This window comes from Myotis nattereri (genome assembly GCF_964212035.1).
Source record: "Myotis nattereri genome assembly, chromosome: 11".
Taxonomy (NCBI): Eukaryota; Metazoa; Chordata; class Mammalia; order Chiroptera; family Vespertilionidae; genus Myotis; species Myotis nattereri.
The window spans coordinates 83,177,828-83,201,887 of NC_138086.1; the positions used below are offsets into that span (position 1 = coordinate 83,177,828).

Here is a 24,060-nt window from a genome sequence, read left to right on the forward strand (position 1 = left end):
GGCGCTAAGGGCCGGAGGACACCGGCCCCCACAGGATCAGAAACACGCTGGCAGCAGAGATAAAGTATTCACATTGCAGCAATTTCTTTAAGGTCTCTGAGTTTCGATAGGAACGTCATGTGCAAAACCACTGCTGTCCGGGCTCCACGGGCGGGTGCCCAGCAGCCTCTGCCCGTCTCCTTCACAGTAGAGGCCCGCACCCAGGCCCGGCCCTGGGCGGGGAGGCGGCCGCGGCCGGGCGTTAGGCCGAGTCAGGGTCCAGGCTGCAGCCCAGCGCCTCGATGTCGTTGCTGATGTCCGAGATCATGCGGTCCCACTCGTCCCCCTCCGAGGGCACGGACTGGTCGTCGGAGCTGCCGGCCACTCTGTTCCCGTTGGAGGTGGAGGTAGAGGCGGAGCTGACGGCCCGCCGGTACCGCCCAAAGCTGTCGGTGATGATGCCGCGGCCGTCCTTCACCCCGATGGTCTCCAGGAAGTTCTCGAAGTGCTGGCTGTCCTTCTCGGGGATGAAGGGCCGCAGACCTGCGGGCACACCGCAGCTGACCCTGCCGTCCCACAGGGAAGCCCCAGGAGGAGGAGGGACAGGAGGGGCCGAGCAAGGCACCCCCTGCCCAGCGGGGCTCCCACCGCGCCACCCCTCGCTCATGGACAAGATGAGACAGCCTCGCTGGGGCAGAGCCCGGGACCGGAGCTCCACGGTCCCTGACAGCCAGCCTGTTCACGAGGGTCCACGGGAGACACTGCAGGCCCAGGGCGCAGGGCGCAGGGCGCGGGCCCATCCCTCGGCTGCAATGGCGTTTTCACTCTGCGCCCCGCGAACTCCTGCTCACCCGACCTGCCCGTGCGCACCCCCCGCCCCCGCGGCTCACCCAGCAGCAGGAACTTGCGGCTGTCCCCGTAGAGCCGCCGCAGGTTGATGCAGAACTCGTGCACGGAGGCCCCGTCCCGGTACTCGTGCAGCAGCGCCGCGAACTGCTGGATCTCTTGCGAGGACAGCTTGGTGCGCAGCTGCGGGGAGCAGGTGGTGGGTGGGGGGCCGGCCCAGAGCCACCCCGCTCTGGAACCGCCCCGCCCCACCCCACCCCCGCGGGCTGGCTGGCGGACGCCTACCGTGAGCATGTAGTCCTGCAGCAGCTCGGCGGCCGTGGCACTCAGCTCGCTCTCGCTGGCCGTCTTGGCGTGGGGCGCGGTGGGCACACACTCGGGGAAGGAGCTGCAGGAACACGGCCCCTGAACCGGCACCCGACACGCAGGGCGCTGGGCCAGGGCAGGGGCGGGGGGGGGGGGGGGGGGCTGCTGGGGGAAGGGCAGTGCGGAGCGGGACTCACAAGCTGCCGGCGTCCGCCTCGTACGGCTCCTTCAGGTCCACTTTGGTGGAAGAGTCATCTGTGTGGGATGCAGAGCAGAGGCCGGGTTGCAGGAGGGCAGCCACCCAGGGCCCAGCTCTCCCAGGACCGCGGGAACAGCGCGGGCACGGCCGGCCTCGGGCAGAGCATGGGCTGGGACTCCCCGGGGGGCCTCGTGAGGTGGGGGGGCAGAGGCTCCCACCAGCAGCGCCCGAGGGCTCACGACTGCCCCGTGCCCAGCAAGCACCACAGCCGCCCACGCGGGGGAGGGGCTGGATCCGGGCGTGCAGCTGCCCTGTCCCACAGCCGGGGCTGAAGCCATGACTAGCTGGTCCCCAGCGAGACCAGTGAGCTCCCCACGGACAGACAGGCCCAGGAGCCGAGACCTCCAGACCAGCCAAGGGCCTGGTACCGCTGGTCCTCAGGACACAGCCGACAGTGGCCTAAGGTTTGTAACACAAGGGACCCTGAGACATTGTGACGTGCAGGGACCGAGAGCTGAGGCAGAGGCAGGTCCCAGGGGCTGTGGGAGCAAAGGCAGGTGGTGGGCAGAGGAATGGTCCGTGGCCTGGACCGTGGAGATGACGTGGGACCGGGAAGAGCTGGCTGAGCTCTGACCTCGCGGCCTGTCTGGGTGCGCACTGTCTGGGGCGGGCCCTGCAATGGGGGGGCGGGGGGTGTGCCGTGGAGGAGATCCCTGGTCCAAGCCATGAAGGCAGAGGGAGCCCAGAGCTACGAAGGCAGGACCAGCCTGTCCCTGGGCCGCAGACGAGCTGGCAGCGCCCAGACGGGCAGGGAGACCACTGGGCTCTCGCCCAGGCGGCGAGGCTACCCTGAGCCTGAGCCGGAGCCGCCGGGTTGGGGGACCTGTCCACTCGGAGCCCTGGCACACGGGCTCCGCACAGAGGCGCCTGGGCTGCTGGCCTCTCACTCACAGAACCCCGGGCCCCCAATAAACGGTTTCAAAAGCAGAGGGTTTGGCTGTGCACGTGAAGGTCCTGAACGGCACTCAGTGGGCCCTGTGGGCGGGGCCTGAGTCTGGCTGTGCGTGTGCGTGTGGGTTGGGGTCACCTGAATGCTGTCCTGGTCTAAGCTTTGGGGCTCCTTCACTGCCCCCCACCACCACCACCACCCCAGCAGCCTCTGTCCTGGGAGGGAGGCGCCCACAGCCGCTCGCAGCCCTAGTGCTGGCAGCCCCCGTGTGGTCTGACTCAGGTGAGGTGACCTGAGCCACCTGCGGTCCCAGAAAAGAACCCCAGCCCCGAAGTGATGCTGGAGCCACTGGTTGGCCCGGGGAGGGGGGTTCGGGTGCCTGCAGGGGCGTCTGGAAATCGAGGCACTGGCTCCAGCCTGAGGACCCGGGGCGACGTGCCCGTGGCGGCAGAGCCCTGCGCCCGCCTGCGCTCACCGCTGTGCAGGGACAGGTGGTGCGTGGGGGTGGAGGCTCCGTCGAAGATGGCTCTGTCCAGGAAGTCGATGGTGGACTCGGTGTACACGATCTGGAAGACCTGCCCGAGCAGCGAGCACAGCTCCTCCGCCGCCACCTGCGGGGGGCAGAGCGGCACCTTCCTGGGCGGCTTCCGGAGGCCTGGCCCTCAGGCCTCTGCATCCAGGTGGCCAGCAGCTCTTGCAGCTCTTCCCAGGGCCCTGCCAGCCCCCCACCGGTCCCGGCCTGGGGTGGGGCTGGGGGGCAGCACTCCCAACACCAGGCCTCACCGCCTGCAGCTGCAGCAGGACCGGGACGTGGGGCCTCTAGAAGGGCCTCCAGGGGGCCTCCAGGGCGGGGCCTGTGAGGCGACTGTCGCTGGGTCCCCTCCGTCTCACGGAGCGGAAAGGGGACAGACGAGTGCCAAGGGTTCCCCGGGGCTAGCAGCCCTCCAGAGGCTGATGGGGCCCCAAACCCTAACTGGCCACTCCCAGGCATCCTCCCTCAGGGCACAGCTTGGGGTACAGAGAACCAGCCCCCATCATACAGGGGAGGGAGGGGTGATGCTGGGGAAGAGAACCACCCAGCACAACCCAGGAGGCACCACTCAGTGTGACCTGGGGCCTGAGCCAGGGTGGGTGGGGCCAGCTGGGGGGGGGGCGGGGGAAGGCCTGGTATGAGGGGCGGGGCCTGGGTCAGGTGTGAGGGTGGGGCCTGGGTCAGGTGTGTGGGGCGGGGCCTGGGTCAGGTGTGTGGGGCGGGGCCTGGGTCAGGTGTGAGGGTGGGGCCTGGGTCAGGTGTGGGGGGCGGGGCCTGGGTCAGGTGTGGGGGGCGGGGCCTGGGTCAGGTGTGTGGGGCGGGGCCTGGGTCAGGTGTGAGGGTGGGGCCTGGGTCAGGTGTGGGGGGTGGGGCCTGGGGCAGGTGTGGGGGGCGGGGCCTGGGTCAGGTGTGTGGGGCGGGGCCTGGGTCAGGTGTGAGGGTGGGGCCTGGGTCAGGTGTGGGGGGCGGGGCCTGGGTCAGGTGTGAGGGTGGGGCCTGGGTCAGGTGTGGGGGGCGGGGCCTGGGTCAGGTGTGAGGGTGGGGCCTGGGTCAGGTGTGTGGGGCGGGGCCTGGGTCAGGTGTGAGGGTGGGGCCTGGGTCAGGTGTGGGGGGCGGGGCCTGGGGCAGGTGTGGGGGGCGGGGCCTGGGTCAGGTGTGGGGGCGGGGCCTGGGCCATGTGTGAGGGCGGGGCCTGGGCCAGGTGTGAGGGTGGCCGGGTCCCAGTGCCGCTCACCTTGCTCTCCGTGGCCAGGATCACCAGGCAGCAGGCCTCCACAGGCCCCCCTCCACTCTCGGACAGGGAGCCTGTGGTGAGGCCTCTGGAACTTTCCGCACACAGACTCTGGCTGGGGGAGATGCCGGGGTCCTGGGCTGAGAAGTCAACACCGGGGCAGGTGAGGGCAGGCGGGGCCTCCACAGCAGGCGCTGGGCGGCCTGGCTTGGCTCAGGGGACACGCCACGCGCTTTCCCCCACCTTCTCTCAGCAAAGGCAAGGACAGGCGAGCAGCCCCCTGCCATGCCCAGAGGCCCCCCACGTGACCGCCCAGTGCCCTCGCAATGACGGCACAAATGCTGAGCGGACACTGAACTGCTGGCTCAGCCTCTCTGATCACAGGGGTCCTGACAGGAGGGGAAGCGCAGGCCCAGGGTCCAGGGCGGGGCCAGGGCATGTCGGGGACCGAGTCCAGGTTGGGGCCCAGACAAGGAGCCCTGCCCATGTCCCTGAAGTCCACTGGTTCGCACGGGTCCCTGCTGGGTCCTACCAGCTGGGGTGTCTTGCATCTGCGGGCAGCGCCGACCTGGGACCCCACACACCTCGGGGCAGAGGCTGTGCTCGACGGGTGCTGGCCCAGGGGGACCAGAGAGGGGGCCCCACTGCCAGGAGAGGCTGCAGAAGGTCCGAGTCCCCTCGGGGGACCACGCAGATCGCACGGCTCGAGAGGCCCTGAGGGTCTGGCTCACCTTTGCACCCAGCTTTGGGGAGCTGCGGGGCCTGGCAGGGCCCCCCAGCCTCAGGCTGCCCACGTGGGGCCCTGCCAGGCCTGGGTGCCACAGGACACCCGTGTCCCAGAGGGGGCGGCCCTGGGCAGAGCACCAGCTCAGAGCCAGTGGCCAGACCCCACCCCTGCCCCTTGGGACCTCCTGGGTTCCGCCCTCCTCGGGCCGAAGCCGACGCAGAGACAGAGGCAGAGGGCACCTCTCGGTTTCTCGGGCCCAGTGGCAGCAGCCGCTGACCGGCCTGCAGGAGCCGACTGACTCCAGAGCGTCCAGGCAGACTCGCTCCTCATCGGAGACCAGGCACCCCCCACCCCGCGCGCCCAGGCCTCCACCCCTTGCGCCCAGGCCCCCACCTGTCTTCAGGACCACCAAGTGCGAGGCGTCGTCCCGCACGTAGGACACGGCGGCGATGTCGTGGATGGGCACCCGGAGGATGGTGTCCTCGCCGTCCCGCCAGGCCAGCTTGACGTTGTAGGCCGACAGGCTGATGACCGCGTCGTGCTCCTGCGTCAGGTGTCCGGGCAGCTGGTGGGCTCTCTGGAGGGGACACGGGCGTCAGGTCGCAGAGGCCTGAGCCCCGCCCGCTGCCCCTGGGCTCCCAGTCGGCCGCGGGGTGCGTCTGGGTGTTTAGGAAACGCTAATTGTGAACAGCCAGCACCTCGAGGAGCATGACTGGGGCCAAATGCACGTTCAGACAGAGGAACCGAATGTGGTGGCACCGGGTCTGACTGTGAAGGCCCAGCTCAGAGGACCAGGAGCTGCTGCCAGAGCGTAAGGGGCAGAGGTCAGGGTTAGCAGGTGACGCAGACCGAGGGTCAGAGGTCAGGGTTAGGAGGTGACACAGACCGAGGGTCAGAGGTCAGGGTTAGGAGGTGACGCAGGCCGAGGGTGGGGCGGGGTGGAAGGAGGGTCACCTTGGCGTTGTCTATGAAGTGCAGGATCTCAGTCCGACTGGACGGGTTCAGGTACCCGGGGATGGACGTTAACTGACCTAAGTACTGAGCGAGACGGGAGAGGCCGTGAGAGAGGGCCAGCCAGCGGCACCGGCCGGCTTCACGTGGCCACAAAGCCGGTCCCCGCGGGCGGCCACGGAGAGGCGCTGACGCGATGTGACAGCCCACGACTGGTGTCGCCAAGCTGTCTCCCGCGTGGGGGGTGGGGTCTGAGTGTGACCCGGCGCGTCCGGCGTCCCCATCGCCCACTCGCACACGCAGGTCGCTGTCCCAACAGGGGACCCAGACGCCGCCCTGTTCACCAGGCCAAGAGCTCAGAGGTCCCCGTCCCGCCTCACGAGAAAACCCGACAACCTGACAATCAACAGGTCTTCTAGGTTCTGGGGCCACCAGAGAGCAGGGCACAGAGGTCATAGGCCCCCACAGGCCGCCCCCCCACCCCCCGCCCCCCGCCCCCCGCAGGAGGGAGCTGACCAAGTGCCGAGCACTGGCCTGGCCGAGGCTGAGACCAACGCAGGGGGCCGGGCGCAAGGCAACAACAGCAAATGGACGAGCGCCTTCGTGAGCGATTAGACACGCGCATCGGGGACAAGCTCCCATGGGAAAGGCGCCGGCAGGTCACCCCTGAGGCTCTGGGAGCAGCAGCTGGGCTCCCGTTCCTCCCCCTGAACGCAGAATGAGCGCCTCTGCACCTGCACCGGGTCCTGCTGGGACCTGGCGTGTGTCCAGCTGCGTGTCCGTCCTGAGCCCGCCTGTCACCCGCTCCAGCCCGTGGGTGCCCACAGCACGGCGCCCGCGTCGGCACAGGAACCGGCCTGGCTTGGCTACCCGAGTGAGGCACCGTGTTCGCTTTAAGCGATGGCAACGGCGTGTTCTGAGCTCTGGCCCCGGCTCCCTGACCACGGCGTCTCCTTCCTTCTCCCACCTCCTGAGCTGCACTGTTGCTCACTTGCTCCCACCGAGTTGGGGGTCCATCCAGTGCCCCGGGCACAGGCTTTGACACCCCGAGACCTGCGTCTGTCTGGGCTGTGCCCACCAGGCAGGCAGCCCTAACCCTTGACAAGCCGAGAAGCGGCGCTCACCACCGCGGGGAGAGCCTGGCGCTGGGCCCCAGCTCCCGGACGGGCACCCGGGGGGGGGGGGGGGGGACGCACTGACCTTCACCTCCTTCTCGATGTAGTCGCTCAGCAGCCGGTCGGGCTCCACGCGCTCGGGCAGCGACAGCACCACCGTGTGCAGGGGCCGCCGCTCCGTCACCTTCTCGTGGGCCTTCTTGTCTCGGCTCTTTTCTCCTTTGAGGAAGACCCGCTTGAACGGCGACACGAGGCCAGGCTGCGGGCAGAGACGGCAGCGGCTGGAGCCATTGCTGGCACAGGCTCTGCGAGAAGTGGCCGCGCTGGGACCACGCGGGGTGGGCCGGCCCTCACCTGCTCTCAGGCACTTGGAAGGTCAAGGGCCGATTCCCAGCGGCCAGAAGAGGGCGGAAAGAGGAGACTCCCCCGGACAACACAGGCGCGGCGTCTCCCAACCCTGGGCTCACTCCCCTCCAGGGCCTGAGAGGCAGGCAGGTCCAACATTTATTAAAACTCTCTGTGTGCCGGGTGGCTCAGTGGTTGAACGTCGACCCAGGTTGCGGGCTCCATCCCAGTGTGGGGCGTGCGGGAGGCAGCCTATTAATGATTCTGTCTCATCAGCGATGTTTCTATCTCTCTCTCCTCTCCCTTCCTCACTGAAAATTCAATAAAAACATTTTTTAAAAAATATATATATATTATTGGTTTTACAGAGAGGAAGGGAGAGGGATGGAGAGTTAGAAACATCGATGAGAGAATCACCGATCAGCTGTCTCCCGCACGCCCCACCCTGGGGACCAAGCCTGCAATCAAGATACATACCTTTGACCAGAATCAAACCCAGACCCTTGCAGTCGCAGGCTGACCTAGCCACTGAGCCAAACCGGTTAGGGCTAAAACATATTTTTTTAAAAGAACTGAAAATCTCTTTTTAATGGAACCAAGTGTTTGTAGCCCTGCAATTACTCACCTTCACTCAACAAGCGTTTTTACTGGGCACTCAGGCTCCTCGTCACCAAAATGCTCTTGTAACTTTGACCCCAAAAGACAAAAGGACCCATTTAGCCCCGGAAGGAGCAGGACACTCCGATGGGTCCGGGGACCACAAGAAGGACTCTGTCGGGAGCTACGGAGGCCTCACCCGCCCTCAGACCTGCAGGTGCGTCCCCACCGTCCCCACCGTGCCCCCCCAGGCAACGCGCCGGTGTCTCCGCTCCCCACGCGGGCGGCAGGGGCAGAGCTCGGGCGGGTCCACGCTGTGGATGCGCTTTCTCTGACCTCTCTCCGAAGTCATTTTCCACCTCAGATCTGGGTCCTCGCTGACCGAAAGCCCAGGCCCAGCAGCTGGCACCTGAGCCCTCATTCCTGGGCTCAGTGAGCACACACGGCTCCTCGCCTCACCGCCGTCTGCCTGGAGACTGGTTCTCACTCCCGGAACCCCCACCGCCTTCCAGAGCCGGGCCCCGGGGGGCCCCCTCCGCCAGCACCCACCTCGCCCTCCATGGACCCGCCCCGGGGCGTCCGTGGGGAAACTCCTGCAAGGGAGCGGGCCCCCCTCTGTGGACAGGCACTGTGCTCCCCTGCTCCCTCGGCCGCCTGGGCTGTTACGGCCACATGGTGACCCTCCCCCGACACCGGTGACGGCCGGAAGGACGGAACCACAGCTTCCGTCTGCTTCCAGCTCAAAATAACGACAGGAGGCAGCACCTGCACCGGGGCCAATCCGCAACCCTCAGGACAAGTGCGCGTGCACTGCCTCGTTACACGTTTGGGGGCCCCTGACCCGTCTTCTCCTGGGACCCACCGGTCCCCACCTGCCTGTCTCTGGCCATCGGCCTGTTTCTGTCTCTGAAAACGTTGCCCACGGGAGAGCTACCTTCTGCTTCATAGCTGGCAAACATTTTCCTTGACTTTTCTTTCACGCATGTTGACCTTATTAGACCCTTGGTCACCACCCTCCCGCCTCAGGGTTTTGGGGGAACAGGGAGGAAAGCTTCCCGACCCCCAGGTTGCTGAAGGCCCGCCCATGTTTGTACACAGATGGCCAGTCGGTTTTCACTCGCGTCTCTGACCGACTGCGGCTCACCCTGCTGCACACGCACCCAGCTGCCCACTGGGGCGCACAGACCCCACGGCAGCGCCCCCCCCCCCCGCCCTCGGCCTCATGGGGAGCAGAGCCCCTCCCGTTCCTGCGGGATCGGCACCAGGCGCCCGGCTGTGGGGCACCCTCCTGTTTTCTCAGGTTTCCTGGGGTTTTTCCCTGTTTGTAACACAAATGAGTGTTAAATGGTCTGGTTCCAGAAAAAGCCTGATTTTTATTGGGGTCACATTATAAATTAACTCAGAGACGGACACCAGAAGCGAGGGCACTGCAGGCCCACACTGCTGGCCGGGTCAGGCCTCGCCCAGGCGCGTCAGGACCCTGAAGGCCGTGCTGTCTGCATGACGCTCGCGACTGCCCGCAGCCCAGCGCGCTGGACACCATGGCCAAGGCGCCACCGGGCTCCCTGCTGGGACGGACGCGTTTACATCGCGCGCGTAGTCAGACCACAGTGAACTGTGTGTGGCACGTGCTTCGAAAGGCACCAGGGGGCTGAGGGACGGGCAGAGGGGTCAGAAGACGGGCAGACACAGGATAGAGCAGGCGCAGCCAACGCTGATGGTAGGTCGAGGTGGTGGGCGTATGGGTATTTGCTGTAAAATTCTTTCAAATTTGGTGTATTCGAGATTTTTCATAACAAAATGGGGGGGGACGGGGACTGGCTGCATACTTCCCGTCCAAGCAGGGGGCTGGAGACGCCGTCAGGGGCAGGGTCTGGAGCGAAACCTGAGGTGGGTCTGACATCGAGGGCACAGCGGCAGGTGGGCCTGGGCTGCTGTGTGCACCTCAAACAGGAACGTGCCAGCTCTTTCGAGTGACATACCAGCTGGGGTGGTGGCTGTCAGACTCAGCCAGGCCGGCGCACTTCCTGGCAGGTGACCGCAGCCTGTGCGAGGCGTGCAATTGGTGACCCTAATATCCGGGACCACACCCAGCTACGGAGTCAAAGGCCATGACACAGGAGGCATGGGAAGTGTCTGGGACGGCGAGCATGGGATCCTAAACTGGAGGAGTAATGGAGCCAGATTAGCCGTTTCTCTTTCCTCTCACAGGGACCACACAGGAGAGCCGCACCGCCCACCGAGAGGCCGCCGGGTCGCCCTGAGCGGCAGCGACACGCTGGTCGGGCGTGCGGACTCACTGCCTTCCCTCCTCCTGGGCTGCCGGCCACCGCAGCTCACCACCCTAAGCCGCAGACAAAAGCCCAAATCCACCCTCCACTTGGCAAGGATTCTTTTCGCCGCACGCGCCGACTGCCTGCCTGCGATCAGGCGCCTAATCTGATTATCCCACAGGCCAATGCTCGGCCGGGAAACTACCGTGTGGGCCCGGGACACTGTCACGTGTGGGTCCCGGGAGACTGTCACGTGTGGGTCCCGGGAGAGTCACGTGTGGGTCCCGGGACACCGTCACGTGTGGGTCCCGGGACACCGTCACGTGTGGGTCCCGGCAAACCGTCATGTGTGGGTCCCGGGAAACTGTCACGTGTGGCCACTCTCCCAGTAGAAAACAATCCTTGAATTTCTACCCGAATGTCAGGTCCAGTCTCCGACCCTCCCACTGCGACATAGGACACCCGGTGCACATGAGGAATAGCACTGCCCCGCAAGGGGGCTCGGGATCGAGCTAGACTGAGCTCAGGACAGCCCTTGGGGGCAGGTGGCCCGCCGCTTTCTGTTGCCCGGGCCTGTCTGGGTCGATGGAGACCTGTCCCAGCCCAGGGCCACCGCTCCAGACTCCGGTCCCATCATTGGGATGTCCTGGGCTTGCTTCAAAATCACCTGCCGCCCTAGCCCAGCGGGATAGGGGACCAGAGATGGGGCACCCGCAGCCGACACCCCTTCCCTCCAGGGCGCGGAGATGGGTCTGCTCCCGTCCTCGGGCGCCTGCGAGCGCGCCCCTGGCTCCTTGTCCAAGTCTCCTTCAGATAAGGACGCAGGTCCTGTGGGGTGGGCGCCACCTGCCGACCTCCCTGAACCTTCATCACCTCGTTCAAGGCCATCTCCAAACACAGACCCACGCTGAGCTGCGGGGCCAGGCTCCAACCCCGGAACTTGGGGGGCCACGTCCAGCTCAGCCTGGGAGCAGGGCTGGCGGAGGACACGGGCGAACCAAGCGGGCACGGGGGCATGGTGAGGCGGCCGGGGGCATCCCACGTTCTCTCTCAGGTGGGCTCGCTGTCTTCGTAACAGAGGCTCCTTCCTCGCTCTTGTCAAAGCCCGTTCCCCACGGCCCCGCCTGCCCTGAGCTCGCGTCCCCGGCACGTGCACCCAGGGCGCAGTCAGTGCCAGACGACAAGCTCATCGTGCCAGCGGCTCTGGGTCCCGGCGGCCCCACGCGTCTGACACACCGCACTGGCCTTTCCGACGCTGCGTGCGAGCAGCTCACTTTCCAAACAAAACGCCCGGCCCTCAGCCCTCTCCCCACCTCTCCCCACGGCACCAAGCGCATCAGCGCCCCGAGATCAATGCAGGGGGCCTCGTGCTGAGCGGCCGACCCAGACGCAGCCCAGAGCAACCAGGCACCAGTTCCCTACACGTTCATTCACATGCACATGTTCACACATGTGCTCACCTGTGGAGGGAAGTCGCCAGCTCACACCATCCAACTGCCTGGGAGCTGGAGTCACTGAAGTTTGTTTATTTTTTTTGGTTAACCCCTGGAGTGCCGGGCACTCCTCCTGCAGTATCATATTAGATGCTAGGAGTTCACTCTTTATTGACTGATGGCACCTAAGTGCAGAAAACAAATGTAGTAAAGGTTTCCTTAAGTTTTTGAATATGTAACTTCATTTACTTGCAATACATAATTTTTTCCCTAAACTGCTGTAAAATCGGCAAAAATGCCTTGGCAATTTTAGCATAGTTCCTAGGATATTGGTTGGCACTCAAAGGGTTAATCCTCACCCCAGGATATTTTTCCACTGATTTTTAGAGAGAGTGGCCGGGAGGGAGAGGGAGAGAAAGTGAGAGAAAGAATGATGTGAGAGAGACACACTGATTGGGTGTCTCCCGCACATACCCTAGCCAGGGCCAGGAATCGAACCTACAACCCAGGTTCAAGCCCTGGACCAGAAACAGAACCAACCACCCTGGGGTGCACAGGCTGGTCTCTAACCACTGAGCCGCTGGCCAGGGCTGGAATCACAGAAGGAACGGGCGCTGGTCTAGGCCAAGCTTCCAACACTCAGGTGAGCTGGCAGGTCCGGAGCTGGTGACCTGGGGCCATAACCACGGGATCTTCTTGCCACTTTTTATATGGAAATTCTCAGAAATTCACCAACGGAGGCCAAACAGTAAGTAACGAACACCCACTGCCGAGCATCCAGCTGTCTCCCTCCCCCTCCAGCTTGAATAACACTCACCTCACAAATCACAGAATCCGCCTGTGACATCTCAGCATGGACGCCCCTCAGATCAGAACAGGACGGAACACAAATACCAAACACAACACGACTAGCAGTGAGCCCTCATCACCACCTGAGACCCAGCCCTGCGTCCCAGGCACCTCACCAACTCTTTTCGCACGTGAAGAAGGCGAATAAACTAGATGGACGCAGGGGTGTGTACCTTGTTCAGACGGAAATCCTGGCCACGGGCAGGGCGGCTGCAGCCAGCAGCAGCTCAAGCGGCAGAAGCCGGCGTGGCTTCCACGCAGCGGCCCCCACCCGGCTGCGATCCTCGACCGAGTCAAAGGCTTTTGTAAAAACGTACCCAACCCAGCCCAAGTGCACACCTACGTTCCTTACAAAAAGGAGTTACATCCTGACAGAATAGTGTCAGACGCACAAAACTGGGGTTCGCTTGGGAAGGAGGCAGGTGTGTTCTCTAAGCCACAAATCAGGACGCGTGGTCTACAAGGCACCAGTCCCTGCGGACTGTGCACGTAGGCGTGGCCCCAGCAGACTTCTGTCCCCACGCTCACCCCCACCCCGCAGGCCCCTCCTGCATCCCCACCACCCAGCGTCTTCCATGGGACATGGCAGGGGTTCCAGCTACCCTCCTCCTAGGTGCCAGGGGAGCCTGAGAAAGGACAGGGCTGTACCCGGGGCCACTTTATATGGGATCCACTGGGTTCTACTGGTTCTCTGGCAGCTTCCTGTCCTGGGGAATTAGACCACGTTAGCATGAGCCTGAATAACTGCTTGACAAGCACCAAGACAAGTGTCCGGACACCCGAATGAGCCTACCACCCACACTGTTAAAGAGTTAAAGCTGCATTTTAAAAAGTATATATTTTTATTGATCTCAGAGAGGAAGGGAAAGGGAGAGTTAGAAACATCAAGCATGAGAGAGAATCATCAATTAGCTGCCTCCTGCATACCCCCGACTAGGGATCGAGACTGCAATCTGGGCATGTGTCCTTGGACCGGAATCAAACCCGGGACCCTTCAGTCCACAGACCAATGCTCTATCCACTGAGCCAAACTGGCCAGGGCAAAGCTGCATTTTTGAGGAAGCTACCTTGAGAAGAGAATTTAAATGTCCATCGGGCCTGGCTATGGTGGCTCGGTGGATTGAGTATCATCCCCTGGACCAAGAGTTCCCAGGTTCGATTCCTAGTCAGGGTACATACCTGGGTTGCGGGCTTGATCCCCAGTAGGGGGCGTGCAGGAGGCAGCCAAACGATTATTCTCTCTCATCATTGATGCTTCTCTCTCTCACTCTCCCTTCTGAAATCAATAAAAATGTATTTTTTAAAAAATGTCCAACTCTACTTTCATGAAGTTATTGTCATTACTTCTGCTGTTTCAGCTTGAACCTGTGTATGTGGTTTAGTTTACCACGATGAAAATGGCATCGCCTGGGGGGGCAGAGCGGGAAGGTTCCCCCGGCTGGCGACCACGACCGGCGACCGGCACGGAGCAGCAGGTGAAGTGTGCTGGGTGGTGGCCTGGATAGGAAGCCGCGTCCCAGCGCCCAGCGCCCAGCGCCCAGCCGCCTGCGGGAAAATGAGCTGTGAGGCGCAGGAAACAGAAAGCGTGCTCTCTGGCCTCAGGCAACTATGTCTCCTCCACCGAGACAGTGAATGCCTGGTGCACAAGGAAACCCGTCAGGAACCTCTCCTGCCTGAAATCTCTCCACTGGCCACCACTCCCAAATTCTTGAGTTTTACTGGCTTTTCACTTTTATTCCAAAAGCTCAGGAATGTGTTTCCCTCAATATTGCTAAAGGGCGTAACGTTTCTACCAAAGCTGATAGAAGATTCTAGAAGAAACTCAGCCAGACCCATCCTTCCTGGGTGGGTGCGAACCCACGACTCTCCTGAGCAAGGAGGGAGTCTGGCCTGAGGCCCGGGTACCTGGCGCTCTGGGGCCGGAAGGAGCGCGGCCTGAATCCCCCAGGGCCTTCTACCAGCTTCGGTCCCCAGCTCTCCCCGTCTGCGGTGGGCAGCCTCTCCGCAGGACCGCTCCGGGCTGGGCCACTGGCATGGGCTCTGGGCCGGGTCCCTGGCTTGGGCTCTGGGCCGGGTCACTGGCTTGGGCATCCAGACTAAAACAGCTTTGTAGGGAGCTGCTCCCGCACTCCCGCTGACACAGGTGAGAGGCAGCACCACCTGCCCACACTCCCCTTCAGATGCACCTTTGCAAAGCGGGGCACCATGTCAGGCAGGTGACGGATGGGGGACACAGCGGGCTCTGACCTAAGACCATAGGGCTGACCAAGGGCTGCTTTAAACTTCTATATGGAAGTGTACACATGCCACACTTCCTGCCAGTGGTTCTCAACCTTCCTGATGCCGCGACCCTGTAATACAGCTCCTCATGTTGTGGTGACCCCCAATTTCATTGTTACAAATGGAACATAAAGCATAGTGATTCATCACAAAAGCAATATGTAATTATATATGTGTTTTCCGATGGTCCTAGGCGACCCCTGTGAAGGGTCGTTCGGCCTCCAAAGGGGTCGCGACCCACAGGTTGAGAACCTAGGCCAACGCGGTAGGTGAGACTCCTTAGCAGTTTATAAAGCCTGTGTTCGGAAAGACATCTCACCGACACCCACCTCCCCGGAACGGCCGCCTACGCTGCGCGCTGTTCGGGCTCCGGGAGAGGATGCGCTTCTCTATCAACTCCGGCCCGTCCTCGGAGCCACACCTTCGACACCGCAGAACCGAGGCGGCTCCGAGCCATCGCGTCCGAAACCGACTGGGAAACGCCGCGGCCCGAGCCCCCGGGGGGCAGCGGGAGGGAAACGCGGTCGGGACGCTGTGCGCTGCCCGCGGGGCTCGGCATCTGGCTCCGCGCGGCGCCAGCAACTTGAGGACATGAAGCCGCAAAGGCTCCGCACATCCCGGACCCCGCCTCCGAGGTCCCCATCCCGGACCGCGCAGCCCCGGTCCGCACCCCCGGGTCAGGCCATGTGCAGAGCCTGGTTTGGGGGAGTCGCTGGCCGGAAGGGGCGGAAAGGCGTGGCTCCTTCCTCCCCCGCCGCGCCGGCCGGCGGCGAACCCCCTACCGGCATTGTCCCGGGCGCCCTCCGCCCCGCGGTCCGCTCCGCCGCCCGCCCGTGCGCTGGGCTCCGCACGCCGTCCTCCCGGCCCCGACCTCCCTCCCCGGCCGCCCCGCGCCCGCGCTCGCAGAGCGGAGGGCGGCCCGCGGGAGCCTCCCGGGCCCCCAGCCCGGCCCCCCGGCCCCCCGCCTGCCCTCGGAGGACGCACCTTCTTGCCCTTCTTGCCCTCCTCCTCCATGTCGCCGCGAGCGGTCCCCGCGGCCCGGCCCGCCCAGGGAGCCCCGCGCCCCCGAGACCGCTACATGCTCGCCCGGGCCCCGCGGCCGCCGCAGCCGCGTTCCGGCGCTGCCCGCCCGCCGCCCTGCGCTGTCTCCGCCCGCGGCCGCCAGGGGCCGTCCGCACCCCGCACCCTGCACTTCCGGGCCCAGGGCTCGGGCCCGCCCCCCGCACGCCCCGCCCCCAGCCCTTTCGGGCGGCGGGATGGCGCCCGCCCTGCTCGGGGCCGCGGGAGCGCATCTGTCGCGCCCCTTTCCCGCCCCCAGCCCGCCCATTGCCCCTCGGGGTCGCGGGAGCAGCTTCAGCTTTTGGATTCCGCCGCCATTTTTACGGCAGCCAACTTCCCGGCCTGCCTCGCGCCTGGGAGGCCGACCTCGGGCAGACGGGGTGGGAGGACGGGGTCGGCAGGGAGGGCGGGGCTCACCGGAAGGGAAGGAGGGGCCTGGGGGAGGCGGGGCCCGAGGGAGGGAGGGGCGGGGCTCCCTGGGCGCGACAGGAAGTGAGGGATGGGCCTGGGGGCGGGGCCCGCTGGAGGGGCGGGGCCTGAGGAGGAGGGGCGGGGCTAACCGGAAGGTGAGACTGAGCTCCTTTTATTCGTTGCCCGGCTTGTTAAATCTGTCGCCTTCCAACGCGGAGGGGTCTGCCTCTCTCCTGTGTCCCCGGCCCTCCGCGTAGGAAGCCAGTTTCTAGCCACACCCAGGAAGCTCCCGAGGTTGCTAACGCACCGCACAGCACACATCGTGGGAGCTAAGAGCCAGCAGAACCGGTGCTTTGCCCGGAAGCACATGGCCGAGCGGAGTCAGGCAGCGGGCCGCTACCTTGCCACTAAGCCACGCCCCTGTCGGCACGAGCTCTGCAGCACAGACCGTGTAAACCGACCCTCAACGAGCCAGTCTGTCCCCACTGGTTCTCCTCCGTGAGGGATGCATGCCAGCTGCGTGTCCTGCCTCTCGCCCCGCACTGTCCCTGCTCTGCGGGGTGCCTCTGGGCCCCTGGCACTCCCCGGCCTGCAGGAGGTGCTGGGGGCCGTGCGGCTGGACTGGAGTCAGGTGACCAGCGGGGCCCCTGCCCTCCCGGGACTTCCTGGACTGTGGGACGAGCCATCAGGGATGTGCGTTCCCTTGAAAAGGGCAGAGACTGGAGTTCTGCAGGCAAAGGGGTCCTACTTGGAACAGGGCGGACCAACATCCGCTTTCATTTGCGGGCGCCCCAGCTCCGTTCCTCACAAGGTCGCTTCCAGGCCGTCCGGGGCCCCGCCCGCCCCCGCCCGGGCTGCAGGCTCGCGGCGCACCCGGCCGCACTGAGCCCCGGACTTCGGCTCCGTCCTCACAGGAACCACCAACTCGCGCAGCCACCCCGCTCCGGCCCTGGCCTGGACCAGGAAATGTCACTTCCCCTGGGCCGCGGGCTGCGTGACGTCGCCTGTCGCTTCCGGCGGATTGCGCGATGACGCAACATCGGCGTGCGCGGCGTGAGAGGCGGTAGCCATGGCGGTTGCGTGCGGTGCGGCAGTTCTGCGGGATGCCCCCGGCTGTCGTCTTCATCCAAGTCCATCGCGGGCCGCAGGCGGGGCCGGCCGAGTGCGGAGACGGGTGAGGGGCGCGGGCGGCAGGGGCCTCCGACCGGGCCCGGCCCACCCGGACACGTGGGCCTGCGGGTGGGAGGGACGCGCTGGGGGCGGCTTCCCGGGGGAGCGAGCCCGGCTTCGAGGCCTCCGGAGCTGAGCACGCCCCCCGCAGCCGTGCTCCGGCGCCCGCGTGCTGCACCCCCGCCCCGGTTCAGGGATCGTTGTCACCGCCCCTACTTAGGCTGTGCCCACCTGCGGAAGACCGTGGGAGCCAGGCTGTGTGTGGCAGTGACGTGACGGCACGGATGCCCCCGAGTCCGGTAAGTAGAGCTGGAATGGCGGGGAGTGACATCCATGGATGAGGCTGCCGCTCCGGGACTCCTGGAGGCAACCCACCGCCACTCCTGGGCACCGCGGGGCGGGGCGGGGCGGGGCGGGGGCTGCAAGCCTCCAGCGTGCTGGGGTCTGGGGTGGCCCTGTGCATTCCTGCCGTGCTTGCGAGAACACTGTGGAACGGTTTGAGGCCTCGCCCTGCTGCGTCCGGAGCGAGGTTATAGAAGTTTCAGACATCGCCCGCTCCCCTCCAGGTGCCAGCGTGCTGGACACTGGAACTGCACTGTCCCGTGGTGACCACTTGCCACATAGGGTTGAACTTAAGTGCAATTTTAAGTTCCGTTTCCATTCACCGCAACCACGTTCCAGGTGCCCACTAGCGACGCGGGGCAAGTGCCACTGGTCTGCAGTGCAGGTCACACAACAGTCATGTGTTTGCAGAAAGCGTTTTGGGCTTTTGATCATATCCTGAACAGCCTCACAGACACAGACAAGAAAGCTCAGGGAGCCCTGGCTGGTTTGGCTCAAGAGATAGACCGTCGACCTGCAGACGGAAGGGTCCCAGGTTCGATTCTGGCCAAGGGCACATGCCTGGGTTGCAGGCTCTATCCCCAGTGCAGGAGGCAGCGGATCAATGATTCTCATCACGGATGTTTCTATCTATCTCTCCCTTTCCCTTCCTCTCTGAAATAAATAAAAATATATTCTAAAAAAATAATAGCTTTTAAAAAAAGAAAGCTCGGGGAGTGGGAATAGGGAGCAGCAAGGGGGACGAGCCCTACCCTGAGGGACTGAGGGTCCCGGAGACAAACCTGGAGAACCACAGGCTAAATTCTGCAGTGCATGGATGGCTGTGGGCTCCGGGGGCTGTGGGAGAGGCGGACAGTGATGTTGGCTGAAACTCATGAACCCTACACCCAGTTTATGGACCAATATAGTGATTTATTGCTTCAATAGCATGTTCAAAGGGAGGGGGGAAATTGACAAAAATAGTGGCTCATCTGGGGGTTGTCCTTCACCTCTTGGGTCTCACCTGTCTGGAGCCCAGGCTCAAAGCTGCGTCTCCGCCTCCTTCCCTGCCAGCCCCTGGGCCCGGTGAGAGGCTCACTGGGTCTGCGGGGGCTTTGGAGAGCGCCCTTCCACTGTCTCCCTGCTCCGCTGCCCTGTTGGGGCGATGAGGCTCGTGCTCTCCAGCTGCCTGGAGACCTGCCCTTGCTCCATCTCCTCCTGGGGCTTTGACTCTGGCATCACCTCAGGCTGTGCCTCCTCCTGGGGCTCCTGGTGGGAGATAGACTTCTTGTCATAGCCGGGCTCGGTCGTCTGAGAGACCTCAGGGGTCCGCGAGGCCTCAGGGGTCCGAGAGTGCCCAGTAGTCTGCGAGGGCTCAGGGGTCCGCGAGCGCTGGGTAGTCATCGAGGCCTCAGGAGTCCGAGAGTGCCTGGTAGTCTGCGAGGGCTCAGGGGTCCGCGAGGGCTCCGGGACCTGTGGGGGCTCAGTGCCCAGGAGGCCCACCCCCTCCTTGCTGAGGCCCCGGGGCTTGGGCTGCACCCAGGTGTGGCTGAGGATCTCCTCGATGTGCAGCCGCCGGTTGACGTCGGGCTGCAGCATGCGGTAGATGAGGTCCTTGCACTCGCCCGTCAGGTGCTTGGAGCGCGGGAAGTTGATGCGGTGCTCCTTCTGGATGCGCAGCATCTTCTTGATGTTGGAGTCGTCGTAGGGCATGGAGCCGCAGACCATGATGTAGAGGATCACGCCCAGGCTCCAGATGTCGTAGACCTTGGGGTGGTAGGGGATGCCCTGCAGGACCTCGGGGGCCGCGTAGGCCGCCGACCCGCAGAAGGTCTTGCTCAGGATCAGCAGGCCGCTCTCGTCCCGCAGGCAGCGCTTGGAGAAGCCGAAGTCGGACAGCTTGATGTTGAAGTCCTTGTCGAGGAGCAGGTTCTCGCACTTGAGGTCTCGGTGGACGATGTCCAGGTCGTGGCAGTACTTGATGGCCAAGGAGAGCTGGTGGAACTTCTTGCGAGCGTCGTCTTCGCGCAGGGCTCCCCGGCTTTTGATGAAGTCGAGGAGGTCGCCCTGGACCCCGAGCTCCATGATGATGTAGACCTTGCCCTCTGACGTCTCGAAGATCTCGTAGGTCTTGACGATGGAGCGGTGGTTGAGCATGATCAGAATCTCGATTTCTCGGGGAAGGAACTTCTCCAAGAAGTCGGTGGGGGCTCTCTTGCGGTCAATGATCTTGACCGCCACGTTGAACTTCAGGCGCTCAGAATACGCGGATTTGACTTTTGCGTAGGAGCCCTCTCCCAAATTTATCCCCAGGATGTAGCCTCGTCGCTTGAGGACGGTGGCATCATCCATGGTGCCAGGAGCACCCCGTGCCTCTGAAGCTGCCCTCCACCCCTGTGAGACATGGGCCAGCGGTGTCCCCGTCTACTGGAGAGTCCTCTGGGCTGGCCGGGCGGCTGTCCCTGCCTCCTGGAGGCCCCAGCTCTGGGGTAGAACGTTCAGCATTGTCCAGTGACTTCAGTGGGTGAAGTCATAAAGGAAGGGTGCCCTGGGGGGGCGAGGCTCCGGCTTGAGCCACTGGGACTTGGAACTCAGAAGGCGGACCAGGGAGCTGGAGCCCACGGGAGTGGGGGCAGGGGGACAGGCGGCCTGCAGAGAGCGGTCTCACACTTGGCTGGGGGGAGGCTGTGGGGACACATGGTCTGTCCACGCCTCAGCCCAGAGCCATGGTGGGCAAACTGCGGCTCGCGAGCCACATGCGGCTCTTTGGCCCCTTGAGTGTGGCTCTTCCTAAGCCTTAGGAGGACCCTAATTAATAATAATGTACCTATATAGTTTAAGTTTAAAAAATTTGGCTCTCAAAAGAAATTTCAATCGTTGTCCTGTTGATACTTGGCTCTGTTGACTAATGAGTTTGCCGACCACTGGCCCAGAGGCAGGGCTGCTTGTTGAGACGGGCTGGTGGCTGTGATAGTCGGGGTCCCAGCAGGAGACAAGAACACTCTGGTTGGGGCCATCTGAGGGTCTCCTACGGGCATCAGCACGAAGGCGGGAGCAGGGCGGAGGAAACCCGAATGGCAAGGACATTTCTGGAAGAGAGGGTGTGCCGGGGTCCAGCCCCAGTGGGTCCAGGGGTCCCCAAAGGTGTGGACGGAGTCGGCAAAGACTATCCACCCTCTTCCTATGGTGGAGTCCTATCTGTCCCGAGTGCGGGGCGCTTACCTAGGGGTCCCTGTTCGGGCGCCAGATGCCGGGGTCCAACCCCAGCAGGTCCAAGGGTTCCCAAAGGCGTAGACAGAGTCGGCGAAGAAGGAAGGACACGGAGGCAGCGTTCAGTTGATCAGCAGCCTAGCCAGGATCTCCAGCCAGGATCTCCAGCCAAGTTCTGGTCTGGATCTCCAGCGAAGTTCTGGATAGGATCTCCAGCCAGGTTCTGTGGCCATGTGCCCTCGCTAGGTTCTCCAGCCAGGTTCTGTCCAGGTTCTCCAGCCAGGTTCAGTCACCAGGTTCTAGTCAGGTTCTCTTGCCAATTTCTGTAGTCAGGTTCAGTCCAGGATCTTTTGCTATGTTCTCTCGCTAGGTTCTGTCTCTAGGTTCTGAGGCCAGTTTCTGTCCAGGATCTTTTGCCATGTTCTCTCCAGCGAAGTTCTTCTGTCTCTAGAGAACATTCTGTGTAGGTTCTGTGCCAATTTCTGTCTCTCTCTGTTCTGTCTTCTTACATCTGTATTTATACCAGTTGATTCCAATCCTATCAATCTCTATTTCAAAGGTTAGGGCGTTTCTTATCTCCATTCCAGGGAGTAAAGATTATGTAGCTTAAGCATGATTGTTCGTAGTTAAAGTGATTAATTACCCACCTGGCACTTAGTTAAGAGGTTTTATTCCCTCCCTAACTTCAGGGGAAAATCCCTACCTGGGGAAACAACCTTTCTCAGAGAGGAGACCTTGGTTAAAACACATAGTGCCAAGAAGGTGAGCAAACATGTTAAGAACAGTATGCCATATATGCCAGGTCCCTTGAAACAGCAAGGATGGACCAGCTCCCGGCAAGGGTGACCTTGACAAAGGCAGGACTGTAGGAGGAGGCCACAGTGACCCCCGCAGGCAAGGAGCTGGGGGTGAACATCCCTTCAGTTTTGGAAGCCCGCGCTGTGTCCACACAGGTGGCCTGTGGGCCCTGCAGCGGGCAGAGCCGGGTGGCAGTGGGTCAGAAAGGGCAGACTTCAGGCCCGGGTCACTGCCTTTAGAAAAGGGCCCTGCCTCTCCTGGCCGGTTTGGCTGGACTCTTCACCTGCTGTGCTTCTGTGACAGACCCTGCAAGGGGGACGCTGGCAGGGACTTGGTGCACACCCCGGCCGTGGCTGGGTCCCACGCCGAGTGCCAGCAGCTCCTGGGCTGCTGAGGATGGTGCCGGTGGAGGGGCCAGCCTTGGGCAGTCGCCCTCCACTGTGAGCCCTTTTGTCTAGCACAGGGGTGGGCAAACTTTTTGGCTCGAGGGCCACAAAGGGTTCTTAAACTGGACCGGAGGCCGGAACAAAAGCATGGATGGAGTGTTTGTGTGAACTAATATAAATTCAAAGTAAACATCATTACATAAAAGGGTACGGTCTTTGTTTTTTGTTGTTTTTTTTTTTTAGTTTTATTCATTTCAAACGGGCCGGATCCAGCCCGCGGGCCGTAGTTTGCCCACGGCTGGTCTAGCACCTGCTCGGCCATGCCCTGAGCCTTTGGTTTCAGCTTGACCATCTCCGGCCAGCGGGCAGTGTGCACCATACAGCGCAGGCATCACCCCTCGGTGCTCATGGGGAGGCCAAGGCAGACAGCGGCGCCTTCTGCTCAAATTCGCTTCTCCGGGCTCACCCAGCCGGAACTGGCAGGTGGCGAGTGGACACCAGGCCTTCAGCCCACCAGACAGGGACGGGTGCCCTGTGTCCTTGCCTTGATGTGAGGGCTGTTGGGTGCAGTCAGGGGTGGGCAGGACGGAAAGAGTGCCCAGCAGGGTCCCACTCTGCCTTCCTTCCAGGGGACTCCTCTCCTGTCTGAGTGAAGACGTTGGACACGCTGGCCTCGGAGAGTGGCCACCGGGAGACACTGGTTTGTCCGAGTCTCGTGTTCCTTCGGTTCTGGGGGTGAGGCTCTGGCTGTCCCGAGGTTTTGCAGAACAGTGTCGGGCGGACCAGGGAGCCCCTCCCGGGCAGAGAGCTAGTGTGCCCTTCCGTGGTCAGCACTCTGGCCCCTGCGGGCAGGGCGCCCAGCTCACCCGCTTTGCTGTGGGGGTGGAGTGGTGAGCGGTGCTGGTGCTGGTGCCGATGGGACTCACCAGCTGCTTCTCGCTCGGCCTCTGGGCTTCCTCCCAGGAGGGCACCCGTGAACCTGGCGGGACCACCGTGTCAGCCTCGGCCTGGGGACTGCTGCCTCCCTGCCAGTGCATTGCCGTCCTCCCTCCCCAGTGTCTCAGCACGGAAGTCCCTGGACTAGCAGAGTCTTCCCTTGAGGGCGTGAGGCTGCTCCTCCTCCTGGTGGTCAGGTGAGTGTCCCAGGAGGCTGTGGGGGACAGCTGGCTGGAGTCGGGGCCCTAGAGTGAGTCTGCCAGGCATTTGGTTGCCTTTGGTTTTGGATTCGACCTGCATCCTTTCCCCGGGAACCTCTAGGTCAGGAGTGGGAGCCCAGGGCGGTTTAAGGCTGCTCTGGCCGTGTGCTTTCGTTGCTGAGTTTTCCCAGCAGTTTCTTGTTTTTACAGATGAAGTGGATGCTGGCAGCTGGGTGCCCAGGGAGGTGCTGCCCTCACTGCTCCTGTCTGCAGGGAGTCGGGTTCCTGGTTCTTGGCTGGTCGTGGGTGGCTCCAGGCCTGGCTTCTGACTGGCATTCTCTGACCCCAGGTTTTGGCACTGTGTCTCCGTCTGCTTCCCGCTGGCATCTGAGTGGGAAATGGCATTTAATAAACAGGTTCCAAATGAGTGTCGAGTCCAGCCCGTTTCTCTGCTTTCCAAAGTACTGCGCAAAGAGGAAGACGCCTCCTTGAAGGCGCTGGGCCGGGTTGAGGTGCCTCCCTGCCCTCACGTGGGAGGGGACTGTTCTCGGACACTGGCCTGAGGTCCCGGGGTGGGTTCTGCCTCTGGGGCGGGAAGGCACCTGCAGCTTCGGCTCCATTTGACAAGTGCTGGCTGCAGCCACTGCTGTGCACACAGGCTGGCCCAAGCCCACGTGGTTGGGAGTGAGGGCCAGGCTGACGGAGCTGGCTTCACATTCACTTGGCTAGTGAGGGTGAATGGGAGGGCACCTGCAGGTCCTGCACCGAGTCAGGTCGGTCAGCCACACCGAGGCCCAGAGGAGGGGCCTCCTGACCAACGGGGGGAGAGAGGTGGCCTCAGACCAGCTGGAGCCAGGCCTGCAGGTGCCAACGGCCAGGCTGTGCTGCCAGCTTGGCATCTCCAGGGGAAAGCATCTTGGAAGCGGTCCAGAGGACAGGAGTGTGGGACAGTGCGGA

The 24,060-nt window shown here is 63.4% G+C and overlaps 3 protein-coding genes across 4 annotated transcripts; 1 reads left to right on the forward strand and 2 right to left on the reverse strand.

Moving 5' to 3' along the window:
* Positions 1 to 60: 60 nt before the first annotated feature.
* Positions 61 to 15,751, reverse strand: CCM2 (CCM2 scaffold protein). The gene is made up of 10 exons (XM_081101892.1): positions 15,597 to 15,751; positions 6,921 to 7,094; positions 5,724 to 5,807; positions 5,163 to 5,346; positions 4,046 to 4,182; positions 2,755 to 2,890; positions 1,329 to 1,386; positions 1,111 to 1,213; positions 870 to 1,008; positions 61 to 522 (listed from the first exon to the last, which is right to left on the reverse strand). The coding sequence occupies exons 1-10, from the start codon at positions 15,624 to 15,626 to the stop codon at positions 242 to 244; spliced, it is 1,326 nt and encodes a 441-aa protein (XP_080958018.1). The 5' UTR covers positions 15,627 to 15,751; the 3' UTR covers positions 61 to 241.
* Positions 15,752 to 16,406: 655 nt separating this feature from the next.
* On the forward strand, positions 16,407 to 23,530 carry LOC308526703 (uncharacterized protein). 2 transcript variants are annotated; one of them, XR_013996571.1, is made up of 5 exons: positions 16,407 to 17,256; positions 17,473 to 17,551; positions 22,597 to 22,667; positions 22,931 to 23,100; positions 23,314 to 23,530. XR_013996571.1 is itself a non-coding variant. In XM_081101897.1 (4 exons), exons 1-4 carry the CDS (start codon positions 17,186 to 17,188, stop codon positions 23,315 to 23,317), a joined length of 324 nt encoding a protein of 107 aa, XP_080958023.1. In that variant the 5' UTR covers positions 16,407 to 17,185; the 3' UTR covers positions 23,318 to 23,530. The 2 variants fall into 2 exon arrangements, 1 of the variants encoding a protein (XP_080958023.1); XM_081101897.1 differs by lacking the exon at positions 22,597 to 22,667.
* Positions 18,559 to 22,936, reverse strand: LOC308526698 (testis-specific serine/threonine-protein kinase 1-like). The gene has a single exon (XM_081101893.1). The coding sequence runs from the start codon at positions 19,923 to 19,925 to the stop codon at positions 18,669 to 18,671; it is 1,257 nt and encodes a 418-aa protein (XP_080958019.1). The 5' UTR covers positions 19,926 to 22,936; the 3' UTR covers positions 18,559 to 18,668.
* Positions 23,531 to 24,060: the final 530 nt, after the last annotated feature.